Source organism: Muscardinus avellanarius (genome assembly GCF_963383645.1).
Source record: "Muscardinus avellanarius genome assembly, chromosome: 11".
NCBI classification, from domain to species: domain Eukaryota; kingdom Metazoa; phylum Chordata; class Mammalia; order Rodentia; family Gliridae; genus Muscardinus; species Muscardinus avellanarius.
Genome location: NC_137797.1, coordinates 109,600,364 through 109,614,886, shown reverse-complemented (window position 1 = coordinate 109,614,886; position 14,523 = coordinate 109,600,364). Strand labels below are relative to the sequence as shown.

The 14,523-nt window shown below is 40.7% G+C and overlaps 1 protein-coding gene across 1 annotated transcript in view; it reads right to left on the bottom strand.

Annotated features, from left to right (window-relative positions):
• Positions 1-6,624: 6,624 nt before the first annotated feature.
• The window catches only part of PDE3A (phosphodiesterase 3A), a gene marked incomplete at its 3' end in the record, with an annotated part of 264,961 nt that continues 257,062 nt past the window's right edge, over positions 6,625-14,523 (bottom strand). The window contains exons 15-16 of the mRNA XM_080706218.1: positions 13,194-13,452; positions 6,625-6,866 (exon numbers count right to left, since the gene is read on the bottom strand). Of these exons, the coding sequence (XP_080562344.1) occupies positions 6,625-6,866; positions 13,194-13,452 (501 nt within the window). The remainder of the gene's footprint in view (positions 6,867-13,193; positions 13,453-14,523) is intronic.

The window sequence follows — 14,523 nt, the reverse complement described above, 5'->3', positions numbered from 1 at the left end:
TAAATAGTTATTTAAAAATTTTACGTTAAACATTTGAGTATTATGCTATTGAATAAAAGAAAGAAAAAAATCCTTCTTTATAAAAGGCAGTTAAGTGGCAGTTTCCAAGCTCTAAGGGCTAATTCACATTCAGAAACATGTCTAAGTGCTCATTATAATGAATGAAGCCAAATCTAAAAGATGGAGCCTGTGTATCACTTTGGTCCACAGTAAGTAGGAGCCGAATCAGTTTGTCAGGGAGGCATCCTGGGATGTTTTATATAGTGTTCCTTCCCACTCTTTTAACTACTTTCCTGCTTCTGCTTCTTGTATCATGGATTTCACAGTGCAAACAGCTTGGAATTGGATGTAAAAAGCTTTTTTTATTGCTGTTTTTGTTATGGCAAATTTCCAATTATTTTTCTTTACTAATAATGAGTTAGATAAACACAAGAAGGTGCCCTGTTTTTTAACCACACTTTTTCTGTTATTGTTGTTTATTTGACTTTGCTTTTTTTTTTTTTTTTTTTTTTAGAAGGAAGAACTTCATGCTGGAGTTTGTTTCATTAGAAAGAGAGACTTTCAATGACAATAAACATTGAACACACTGAAGTTAAAAATACTTTCATATTACTTTTTAAGTAATGAATTTCAAATTCCAACCTACCATTTGATCATGCTTGGCAGATGAATGTGACGGGTATGGTTAATCCACTGGCCCTTGCTTCATCTGTGGAAATCAATATTAATAATGTTTAAGTTTTTAGTAGTTAAGTATTTGGGGGTTTTAAGCCATGTTAGAATTTAGTTGAAATTTATGCTACTAGAGCATTTATTTCACAATAGCCTCGGTCATGATAAATTCTTATGTAACACAGTCTTCTTGTGACCACTAAAAAGACCTCGGGCTGCACTTTGAGACTTACATTCTTCAAATAAATGTAATTTTGTCTATTTCATGGACCTATTGTACCCCTCACAGCTCATTTTTCTTCGTGAAGCATAAAGAAATTGGAAAAATAAGCAAATCAAGTGTGTGCTACCTGATACCAGTTCTTCTATGTCAGAATATCTATTAGCATCTCACTACCATGGACTGCTACTCTACGGGTTTCAGTTTAATAAAACATCTAAAACAATTTTGGTTCAAGAAAACAAATCAAATTAAAATAGTCTTGATAGTACTTACATATGAAGATTTAATATTACTTTTTTTGAAGGATTTCTGTTAGATTGAATTGCTTTCATGATTAAAGAACCAGTGTTTTCTGTGAGTCAATGAGGAAATGTCCATGTTGGACATGTGCAGCTCCTCTTATCTATAACAAAGCAGGCTGGCTGTTCTTCTGTGGGCCACAACTCTTTGGGGAGGCAGAAATTCAGAGATACCAATATGTCAAGGTAATCGACATTAAAAAACATGATCTGGACAAGAGCTAACTGCCTTTAGAGAGGAAATCTGGATTATTTTTAGAGCTTTAAGCATATGTCAATAACCAATTTTGCTTTCTCTATATTTTATGGTATTATCTACATTAAAACCATTTAGATAGAATCAGTATTTTTGAATAAGCAGATTGAGTTCCACCAAATAAAGCCTTAATCTTACACACACACACACACACACACACACACACACACACACACACTGATCAATATTTTTGTCACCAGTGTTGACCTGTTAGAATAATTTGCTAATGTGAACATAAAGGTAAATTCAGGTAAGGTGAAAGTTATATTATTTTGACAAATGCAGTGTGTTGGGTCAAAGGACAAGTTACCCAATGGTGGAAAATGTAGACTCAAAATTATGTTCTTGCTTCCTGACAACAGGGTGCGAAACATACAAATACTTACACAAAACTCAAAGCTATCTAAATCACAGCTTGCACTTTGTAATGCAATGCTTTATAGTTTAACTTATTCTCAATGCAATTTCCAATCAAGGACTTGAATGTTTTCTATAGGAATAAATTGACATGATATGAATATATGACCCCAAACTGAGCTGTTCCCTTCTGATTAGAAATTCTAAGATTAATTTAATTTTAGAATGCTCTTTCTCTAAAATGGCTGATCATTTCCTAAACTTAAAGTTAGTTTGAATAGATTCAAAACACAGACTGACGATATCAATAAATCTGTTGTTTTACTTCTGGTCTTAAATATTCATTGTTTTTCTAGATGAAATGGCGATAGAAACTCAGTTTGGTTCGTAAGTGTATGTTTGGGTCTTTAATAATCTGGAGTTGAACTCTTAACCTTTTAAGGCTTATTTTTTTCTAAATACATTGGCTGATAATCTGTAGAATAAGGATAATCTATGTTAACTCTATACTATGACATTTCACAGTGCTCTATCTTACTGGAGCCTTCTGCCAGTTTGAAAAGCCAGTTTATTTGCAAATGGCTTAGAAATGAGAAAAGGCATTAATGGGAATCCATGTTGGGAAGAAGACAAGAAGGACCCTGTTACAATATTCATTATTCGTTATAAACTAAGAGGATAGAGGACACCCCCATGAAATAGAAGTACCAAGAATGCCTCCCAAAGTAAAACACAAGTGGTTTTGAAACTATTAAATTCTCATTAATGCGGAATTGTTCATGAAACAAATATTCTCTTTTATAAAGCATTCATTTCAAACTTTAAACTTTATTTACATTGATAATTTCATATTTTATTACTTAGAAAATAATTTATATTCTTCCATCATCTAAACAAAGAATAGGCCTGAGTCTCATGCTCTTTGTACAGCTTTTACCTTCCAGAAAACTCTCTGAGAAGGACAGGCAGGGGACATGGTGAAATTGCAAATCAACAGTCTAAATACATCTACTGAACCATCCGCATGACATTCCACTCTTTTTCTTCAGTACGACAGGGATCGCAATGGCTAGGGTTCGTTCTGGAATCCAACCAAAATGGGACAGACAAAAATTCTGCTTAGAAAGTGAGTATTTTCTTCAACATAGCATGAGGAAATTCCTTCACATGTCAGATGAAGACCAGTAGAGAGAGATTTCTGCACAGAGCTAATGTCTTCATCTCTTTTCTGAGAACAAAACCAGGTCTGGTATAAGTGACAAGAAAAAAGATTTTTATCAAAAAAAAAAAAGAGCCAAAGTGGTGTTTTTATCAAGGAAATGAAACTCTAAATGCTGGATTAGATAGATCATGGGAAAGACAAACATTCTTTTAGCATGCTGAAAACAACCTCAGTAACACAGAGAATACACCTGGACGTTAACAATCAGTTTCAATATTTGCTACCAGGGATTTTATGGCTGTCTACGCAGTTATCCTTTTCCCTAAATGGGCTAGGAACTCCTTCATTTGAAAGACCTGAGTTTATCTAATGGCACCTATAACTAGGCTCATATAAAAATGTAATAAATTGTAACAAATATATTGGCACCACAGGAAGTAGGCTCTGGGGCTGGAAGTGAACACAGTAATCCTGCTGTCACTAAGAACGGGAGGACGTCGGCAGTAGGAAGCATCCTTCACGTGCCCAGCATCCTTTAAGAGGTACCAGGCATGAATTAGAGCCACACGCTTGGGGGATCTGCATCCCTTTCTATCAATTGACTTTTATCTTAAATTGAATAAAAATTTTATTTTATTTAATTTTTGGCACTGGGGATGGAATTCAGGGGCATTCTACATCTGAGCTCCACCCCGAGCCCCATTTTTTATTCTTTATTTTGAAACAGGGTCTCACTGAGTTGTGGAGGGCCTCACTAAGTAGCTGAGGCTGTCTGTGACCCGCGATCCTCTGGTCTCAGCCTCCTGAATGCTGGGATTACAAGCGTGCCCCACTGTGCTGGGCTGGAAATTTATTATTTTATTATTTTTATTTTTGGTGGTACTGGGGTTCCTGAAAGCCCTTCTACCTCCAGGCTACACTCCCAGACCTATTTTATATTTTTTTTAAATTTGGAAACAGGGTCTCTTAAGCCAGCACGATCCTCCTGTCTCTGCCTCCCAAGCACGGGGATTGCAAGCGTGCGCCACCACGCCCGGCTGGAAATTTATTTTAAAGGAAAAAATTATTAATCTGCCTGGACTGATGAGCAGATTTCTGGAATAAAGAGGTGTGAATTTCTCTGGTCATTGATATTCCTATTAATCCATGCACCTTAAAACCAAACCAGCAAAACCGGGCAGTTTGCTTACACCCCACTGTGCAGACAGGCTGGCCCGCCTTGCGGCTTCGCAGCTTGAAGACAACGTCCTGTGTATAGCTGCGGACTCACAGCGGTTCTGATTTCCCGCTCACTCCACAGCCCACTCTTCCTACCTTTATACTTACTTTAGAGAGGAAACGCTTAGTTCCCAGTAGGCAGGTATAAAGGGTATGAAAGAATAAATGCCTTTTTTTTTTTTTTTCTTATGTGCGAGGGAAGGAAAACAGTTCACTTCACTGGGGAATGTATCGAGCTCACGGTACATTTTGCTATCACAGAGAAACACAGGCAATAGTAAGAAAACGGCCATCACTCAGTACGTGCTAAACAAGAGTGGCCTGGTGTGAACTCGAAGTCCATCGGAAGGCAGTCCCACCACGTAGCAGCCCCATGATTCTTTTCAGCTTCCTACTTACTAGAAAATTTGCTTTAAAACAATCCTTATTTTCATTGTATTATCTTGGCCTCATTTGCAAAATAATAATGCCATAGACTCTTGTAAAATCATGCTCCAGAAGGGAATATATCATTATCCACTCATGAGAAACAGGAATCGTTCGTGGAAATTCTCCTTTGTATCACTTTAGGGGAGGTAAAGAGTGGAAATCACCACCTTTCCTTGGAAGCTGGGATTGTTTAGGTGGCAAGCAAGTATGTATACAGAGCTCATAAAGATTATATATATATATACTCCAAAAAGTTCTATTGGAGAGAAATAAACAATCATCATAAAAACTTGGTGTTAAGAAATTCTTTCATCTGGGAAAGAGCCCAAATTTACTCAGTTAGCAAAAATTACTACTGAAAAAAAAAGTTTATTTGCAGCATCCTTTAACTGGCAAAAATAACTGTATCTGTTGGTCACTTAAATAGAACCGGTCAAGGAGAGGATTTCCACATACTTTCCCACAAAGGAATTGTCACCTCCTTTCCAGGCTTGGTGACACTGCTTATGTATAAAAATGGTGATTAAAATATAACCTTATAAAAATGTGTCCCTTTCCCCTTTCTTTAGTTTTCTTAAAAAAAGAGTTTGCTATCTACAAAAACAAACACATCTTTATATTTACAACAAGGTAACTATTCATGACATGTATTATAATAATATGAAATAAAATATTGGGAGTATCAACTTTTTAAATAGAGGTTTGGCTCACAGCATAAACACGTGTAGATAAACCAACCAACCAAAAAAAAAAAAAAATGATTAAAGAGTAGCCCGATTCTTAAACCCTTTATAATCTTGCCTGCCAGAAAAAGCATGGGAACACACCACTGCAGGTTGAAGCTGCCCAGCACAGGTGCCTCAGTGGGACCTTCTGCCCCAGCGCCAACCCTCCACAGCTGCCCAGCACCAGCTTTCTCTCCAACCTATACAACCCACAGAGGGTTTCTGTTTGCTTTTCTTCCTACCACACTTTTTTGCAGCCAATTAAGAAGACCCAGGTGACCACTGGTCAATGTAATTTCCAGAGCCTTCTCTGGTAACCTTTTAGAATTCTTGCTTGATGGTAAGACTGGCCTCCAGCTCCTTCTCCATGTTTCTGTGTGCAGTATGCCACCCACTTACACGGTGGTCTGACCTCAGCTCCTATCTATTCCCTAGACTGGATTCTTCCAGGTTTGGTGTTGGTGGTTCAGCTGCTCCAAGTTGTAGCAATCACGTGACTCACGGACATCCTCTCTCAGGAGAGGACCCTCACCGAGGCTACCTAGAGGGGGCACTACGATGGCCACCCTTCTTGAAGCTACTCTAAGAAGTAACCACCCAAAGCAATCTCTACGCGTGCACACTCCTGCACAGAGCTCTCTCGTGTGTGTGTGTGTGTGTGTGTGTGTGTGTCTCAAGTATGCAGGCACACATACAGTGCTGGCAGGACGCACCAGAATTAAAACAATGCTTTGGCACTTTTGCCCCATTAGTCGGAAGCACGGAGCTGCGGAGATGGCAGTTTTCATCCGCTGCACCATCCCTTGCTAAGCCACGCCGGTTCCCCTGTCATTTGCTTTCCTTTACGATTTATTGTATCACAGTGACCACTACATATCTTAAATTGAATGTTACTAAACCGTGGAGCCAGCGACCCTGGCTTTCAGTGTGTATGAGTGGATACGCACGTGTGCGTGTGAGTATGTTTTACATGTATCTACGTGGGAGCTTTTGTACACACACGCATATATATATATATATATTTTTTTCCTTCTTAAAAAAATAAACAACAACAACAAAAATCCACAGAAGCTGGTGTCGCAATGTGAAAGCTTTGCCGAGCGAGAATTTAGAGCCGTGGACCTCACTGTGAAAACAAACACCTAGGCTGCGGGGAATCCTAAGGTGCCATGGCCGCGGGTCCACCTGCTCTCATTTCTACAGTGTCGTGTCTAAGTGTTGTGCTGGCTTGAAACAAAGTCTGGGACGAGTCGGTTGAGAAACGTAGCTCGTTCCACCCGGGGTCACAGGCTGGGCTCTGGGGCCGGGGTCCCCTCTATTCTCAGCTTCCCCTTGTCTTCCTCTTCTTCCTTGATGGCCTGGATCTGCTCAGAGGAGTGCAGCGGCGGGGCCTGGGCCGGGGGCTGAGTGTCTGTGCCCGCCAGTCGCTGCTCCTCCTCCATGATGTCCTTCCACATCCTGTGGTTCTGCACCAGGTGCTGTGTAATCTGGCAGTAGACTTTCCTCCGCTTAAATGTTTTCTTTCCTGCAAAAGATCACCGAGTTAGACTATTGTTCTATGTGCCGAACCCATGGATGTCTCCCTATTATCAACAGGGATTAAGTACCAAATGGCTACACGTACCTATCACCTATACTCTGTGTCGTAAGAGTGGAATTTTTGAGAATGGGAAATATATCACGGAGAAAAACTGTGAGCAGGGCTCAGTGCTGGGTGAAGGGCATTACAGGTTCTGCTGGTATGATTTCTACAACCTTCAGCCTGCTTGGACTTCTCATCAGGACCTCTCGGATGATGTCTGATTCATTATTTAAACCTCTAAATTGCAAGTGTGTGGGGGGGTGTGGTTGGTAGTGGGAATTCCACCTCTGAGCTATACTCCCGTGCCTTTTTATTTCTGAAATTAGGGTCTCCCTAAGTTGCTGAGACTGACCTCAAAGCTGTAATCCATCTACGTTAGCCTCCCAAGTACTAGAATTGCAGGCAATGTACTGTGCCTGATTAACACTAGACCTTTTTTATTTATTTATTTTTTGGCACTAGGGATGGAACCCAGAGGCATTATATCTCTGAGCTACACCTACAGCCTTATTTTTTTAATATTTTATTTTGAAACAGGGTCTCACTGAGTTGCAAAGGGCTTCACTAAGTAGCAGCCAAGGCTATTTGGGAACTTTGATCTTCCTGTCTCAGCCTCCTAAATGCTGGGATTACAAACGTGTGCCACCATACCCGGCTTAACACTAGACCGCTGAGAAGCCATCTAACATTTTTGTACAAGTTCTAGGGGCTTTAAATAGTTGTGTGAAAGCACCTTACAGAAGTTTTTGACAATTTATAGCACAATAAGATCAGTTTTTGAAAAAAAAAAAAACAGAGAAAACAAAGATATTAAAATGTGTTGAATTACTCTTGAGCTGTATATATTTTCATATATATGCAAAACTTAAGTTGAATTAGTGCCAGGGGACACGAACACAGGAGCATTCTAAGCAAGAACTGACAAGTGTTACTTATTGTATTCATCAATTATTCAATAAAATTTATATTGCCCAAACAACTAACACTTTTCTGGAAACAAAGATCAGTTAGGCTCAGAGCTTGCCTTAAAGGAGCCTGCAGTTTGCAAGAGAGTGTGCCAAAAGATTAAAACCGAGTCCATGGGTTGTGTTAGACAGACACTTGTGACCACACTGCTTTCCTCTTCCTCTCAGCTTCACCAAATTTAGACAGGTTTCTTTTTCTCCCAGACCATAGGGCTCTGACCTCTTTGTAGAACATTTACTTTAGAAAGTTTGTAACTCCAAATTCTCTTTCTTCCCCTTGCGATGTAGATAATAAAACTTCTCCCAGCCTTTAGCCAGTTTTCTAGCCCAGGACTGTGCTTAGGGATCTGGGTGAAGGTCACCCTTTTGCAAAGGAAGCATCAGGAAAGAAAGCTTCAAGACAGTATTGCCAGCCAGGTGTGGTGGCGCACGCTTGCGATCCCAGCATTGGGGAGGCTGAGACAGGAGGATCGCCTTCACGGACAGCCTCGGCTACTTAGTGAGGCCCTCCGCAACTTAGTGAGAGCCTGTTTCAAAATAAAGAATGGAAAATAGGGCTGGGAGTGTAGCTCGGGGGTTGAATGGCCCTGGCTTCAATCCAGAATATCTAAAATATAATGTGCGTGTAGAGCTCTAGAGCTTTCATTCTTAATTTGTTCAGAGTGTAGCTCTCATGTTAATTAGATCTTACCACAATCAAATTTTTAAAATGAAAGAGAGAGGAACAAAGGAGGAGAGAGAAAAAATAAAGGACAAGAAAAAAGACAGGAAAGAACTAGGGAGGGAAAGAAAAGGAGGAATGGGAGGCAGCTCGGGGCAATGGAGGTGAGGGTGGGTAGGAGCCTGATTTCAATCCGCACCCACTAACAGAGAGAAAGAACCTGACCCCTTCCCACCACCCTCTGAGGCCCTCTGCCCTTGACCAGCTCACTCTAGGAACATTTGAAAGTCTTTTGAGTTCTTGTTTCAACACAGCTCATTCCTTCTGCCCTCAAAGCACTAGTCCTAATTCCCACGGCTGCTTTTGGTTCTTATTTTGATAATACCTTCAAAATAATATTATCAAAATAATACCATCCTGGCCATTTTAATAATTTGCAATTTCTCCCTGAAACATCAAACCATGGTAACAGAAAAGACTCAACCTGCAGAGATTTGGTAGGATTTCTTTAAAAAGGGTAAGGTACCTGGGCTCCAAGCACACCCTGAGATTCACTGCTGGGTGCAGCAGGGGCCAAGAATCCTATGGGTAGACCTAGGGGAAAGAACTCACACAGCGATGGACAATTTCCTCACCTAAAAGCTTCCTGACAAGGGTATTTTAGAGAATCCCCAATTTTAATGGACTCCATTGCATATCTTCATTTATTTATTGACTGTCTATCAAGGTCAATAAAACATAGGAATACACTCGCATTTTACAAAGAAATAAAAAACCACTCTCCTATCAAAGAAATCTCCTTGGTGATCTCTACTTTGATTTCATGGTACTTTAGCATAAATTATCTTCTGTTGAGGAATTTTTAAAATGGTCACATGCTGTTAAACTAAGCCTTTGAATCAGAAAAGTGACAAGCCTGGCATCAGTTATATAAAGCACTATTCCATCTTAAAGTTGTACGCCTCCATGGAGAAGAAGCTGACAGAAGTTTCAGTTTCTTCTTTCATTTCAGAACAGTCCCCAGGAGAGAAGTGGTGCTCTTATGAATGCCATTAAGCCTTAGCAATAAACCTCTCTGGAATTATACTGAATAAAATGACGTAGAAGAAAGTTTGTACCAAATAAATTTGCGTAGATTAGCATCTGCAGGTGGTCTGAGACAGGCATGCGCTGGAAGCCAAATTGTTAAGGACTGGAACCTTTTGAAATCAGAACAAGGAGTCTTTCACTGCTCAAATTCTAAATGCTGCTTAGGACTTCATTAGAAAGCTCTTACTTCGCTGTAGGAATCTTTCAGATTTAATTATGAGGTGGAGTAAAAGCCTTCTTTCCCTAGGACACCATACTGAAACATTTTATTCTGTGTTTTCCAGGAGATCGCCAAGTTTTACCAAGTGCAGAAATTATCAGCACATATTTAATTTATTTTTCCCCTGAAATCTAAGTATTGGGGTAAATCGAGGTCATCAACTAGCCAATATGACTTATGAAATTAAAATGACTAAGACTCAAAAGCAACGTAGCTGAACATTAGGAAATTTGGGTTCCTTTTCTCCTTCTACAACCTTGATGTATTGCTTCAATTTCTGAGCTTTAGTCAGTCTTATGTAAACGCAGGTAGCTGACTAAAACTGAATTATTTTATGAGACCAATATCTAGAAATATGATCATTGCTCAACTTTACCATTTTCTTGGCTGCAAGAAATACTTAAAATATTACATTTCTAAATTTAATCTTTAGCTACAGTATTGTATCCATGAAGACAAGAAGTTTTCAATTTTAATGTAAGGTGGCCAGATAGCTTTTGAAACCCCATCAGCCAACACAATCTATGGCATTCTCACTGTTGGGCTATGAAATCTGATAGGAATGGGAAGGCCAGGGAAGCAAGGGCTCAACATCTTGTGGGCCATACATTACTAACTTCACAGACAAAGAAGAGAAGCTTGGTAGCAGTATTTGGTGCCAAAACCTAGACTGACAAATTGAGCCCATTAAGTCAGGTCCTGGCCTGGGGCCTTAACTTTCTGATGCCTGGATTGTGTGTCTATGTTTTCCATGTGTCTGAGTTAAAATAGCAGTCAGGGCCAGAGGAACAGAGCTCCCTCAGAGGCTGTTCTGACAACCACCTGCCCTATCATTCCATGGAAAAACTGTCTTAAACTCCTTGGCTGATTGAAAGGAATACAAGGTAAAAGAGAAAGAATACATGCTTATTAAATGAACACAAATGGCTCATGAATCCCAAGCTCTGTCTTTTCACTTGGAATTCCAAGAGTGATACAAAATTTCTTTTTCTTTTATTTATATTTCATTGGTGCATTGTAGTCATACATCTCAAAGGAGTACAAAATGGTAGAGGCACACATGCACACCTCACCCAATTAGCCCTTCCATAATTCCCGCCCCATTCCCTCCCCCCTCCCTCCTTCTCATATTTGGCTTAGTGATTGACTTTAATATGTTTCTGAATGTACATCATGTGCATTAGAGAATTTCCCTCTTCTCCCTCCCATCCCCTCTGTTAGGTCGCCTTGTTTGCTCATCTACAGTATCTCTTTTTCATCTAGAGTTCTTCCTATGACCGATTTTCTTTCTAGCTTCCAAAATTTCTAATAGAAGTCTTTTAATAAGCATAATAAATATGATTACTTTGACAGTAGGATACTTCAGAAAACAACTTTTCGTTTTCCCTCATATGTTTTAAATGTTAACAGATTGGAGAAAACAAACAAAAATCTGGCCTCCCGCCAAATCTGCAGAAGCATGTCCTCAGTTTACCATTGGTACTGACCTCTGCACCATTGCTTTTCTGCTGTCAATGATACATGAGAGAAAAATGGACCACTACCAGAGTAAGGAACCTCCCTGCCAGGTGATTGGAATGAACCAAGCCCTGCGCTTTCCTGACTGATCAAAATAGAGGGAAATTAGCTGGGCGACATAGCAAATGCATGCAATCCCAGTACTTGGGAGGCTGAGATGGGAAGATTGCAGGGTTGAGGCCAGCCTCAGCAATTCAGTGAGACTGTGTTTTAAGCAAAAATATAAAAAAGGGCAGGGGGTACTGTTTGGAGTTAGAACGCCCGTGGGTTCAAGCCCTAGTACCACACAAAATAGTGGGGGGTGAGAGGTTATCATAACGTCTTTCATTGATAATATTTTAATGAAGGCTTGGGATGCACTCCTCCGTCCTGTGCGGGTAGACAGGGAACACAGCCGTTCTCACTGGTGCAGGACAGGTGTTTGTGCAGTGTCACCTCAAGGATCAAGGGTTTTCCTAATTATGTGATTAGTTACTACTTTTCCATGGTAAGAGAAAGGAGAGCGGACGCTAAAAGGCATGAAGAAATGGGACGCATCAGATCAACATCTTGCTGACCATTACTGACCTTACAGAGAAGCTCTGTTGCAACCTTTGCTGCCAAAGCCTAGGCTGGCAAGCTGAGCCTACTAGGTCAGGTTTTCCGCTCCCATCATATGAGATAGACTGGACTGGCTCCAGGGACAGACTGGACTCCCCGTCATTATTGCCACTACTGGGTCAAAGTCACTGTCCTCTCTCACTCCAGTACCTGCAACAGCCTTCTAAATGATAGCACTATTTCTGCTCCTCCTCACACCCCAAGCCCAAGATGCTCTCCACAGTGCGGCGGTGACAGCCGACTTCAAATGTGAGCTGAGTCCGCTTACCCTTAGACTACAGTATCTCAGATTGTTTTTGTTAGATTGTCTTAGGTTACACTAAGGCAATCCCCATCTTAGTGTAAGAGCCCCGATTCTTACCATGACCTGTAGAGCCCTGCCTTTCATCCCCACATCTTCTGGCTACCCATTGTACCTCTCTTGCTGCCATCTACTTTCTCTCACTCTCTCTGCTCCGGCTGCCCACCTTCCTGATGATTAGTGGACAGGCCAGCCAACCCCACCTTAGGGCTTTTGCCCATGCTGCTTTCTCCTTTTCTTGGAACCTTCTTTTCATAGACAGCCCCATGATGTGTCTCTGCCTCAATTCTCTTAGGTCTTAAAGAAAAAAGCTCTTACTTATATTTTCCCTGTTCCTCACTACCTCATCTAAAATTTTATACTTCTTCCCAACAATTCATATCTCCCTCCCTCCCTTTTTAAACTCTAGTTTCTCTCTGTACCCAGCACAGTACTGATGCGGCCATAGGTCTTACTTCCTGTCTGCTGACTCTACTGGAATGCAAGTCCATAGGGCAAGGCTTTTATTTATTTATTTTTAAATACCTTTTTCCATTGCTCTACCTTCACTACCTGGAAGAATACCAGGCAGAAAAGATGTGCTCTGTGAGTGATCTGCGGAATGAACACGAATACCTTCCTCTTCATGGGCCTTTCCCTAACTGAGCTAGGAAGAGCCTGGAATTGCTCCTTTATGCCTACGTCGTTAAGATGCTCTCAAGTCTAGGCATCGACCCTTACAGAGATTTGTTTGACACATGCCATTATAATAAAGCCCGTGGTCTATAATTTCTATTACTGTGTGTGACTCTGATTTGGGAGAATGGATCAAAGTCAGCAGCTGTTATCTGAGCTCCAAACATGTAGCTTGCGAAAAGCATACATTTCACTGGAATCTAAGTAAGGAAAACACACTGAAGTGGATTTCGTCACTTACTTGTAGGTTCGTTATTTTCACAGGTTTCCCCATCCTTCGGGGCTGCTGCTTCCTCCTCGTCGTCGTCAGGGTCATCGGTGTCTCCTGACTCATCGCTGTCCTCCACCCACTTCCCTGGCATGAGTCCAGCTGAGTCGTAGGAGTTGCACAGGGGCCCCACGATGTGAGAGATGAAGGATTCCTGAAGATGGGCCAGCTGAGGGGCCGAGCGGTCCATGAAAGGGCTGATGGGCAGCCCGAGGCTGGCTTCTTCATCTCCCTACAACAGGGATTTCACATGAATACAGATGACAAGCGGAACCGAAAAAGAAAGAGAAGCCAACATTCACCTGGCATCTGAAATGTATAGATATGCCACAACCTGGGCTTCCATCCCTCATCAGCCCTTCAGATTAAGGTTATCCTAGTCTTGGAGAAAGGCAATGAGATAGCATTATAGGCATAAAGGTAAAAAGGAAGCCTATTAAAAGGACAGTGAAACTATAGTTTTAAAATCTAGAAACTTGGTAATTGTCTTCATCCTATAGAGTCTGTTATTTCTAAGGCAAAAGTTTTCAATAGATGTCCAATGTTAATCATAATGGCCTATCTCTCTACCTGAAATTCATGAAATGCCTAGTAAACAGAGAATCTCTAAAATTGTCTTACCCTTAGTCAAGCCCAGGTATCACCCAACACCACCAATAAAATGGCTGAAACCTGAGGATTCAAAAAAAAGGAACAAGACCTTCACCCCTACCATGCATCTGTTCCCAACCCTTCATGGGGTCTCCTATATAATATAAGAACTGCAAAGACCCCAAGGTTTCTCTCACTCTTGAAGCATTCCACATTCTCCCTTGAACATGTAACTCCCACTTTCCTAAATAAAATCTCTGTTTTTATCTCTGACTGGCACATGATGAAATTCTTTTCTTCCAGAAGCAAGGTCTCCAAGGTCCTGAGGTGACTTTTACTTCCCCAAACCTGGAGAACTTTGGGACTTTCCGCAGAATTATCCTGATTCCTGTGATGTATATTTCTGGTGGCTACTGTGGACCTTTCAGAGACATTAACTTTGGTAAATCTACTGAAATGTGTTTTTTTCTCCCTGTCTTGTGTGTGTGTGTGTGTGTGTGTGTGTGTGTGTGTGTGTATGCCATTACTGTCAACAAAGGGATATTTTCAGGATTTCACCTTAACTAAAATATGTTGATATTTTTCCTTATATTTATACTTGATGTTTGGAGAAATAGATAAATTCAATTTTGTCTTTAAAATGGATGTAGTCAAAAGGGGAAATGTTTTTCTTTGACCCCTTGCCTCAACTAAGGAAACACCTACCCTGCTT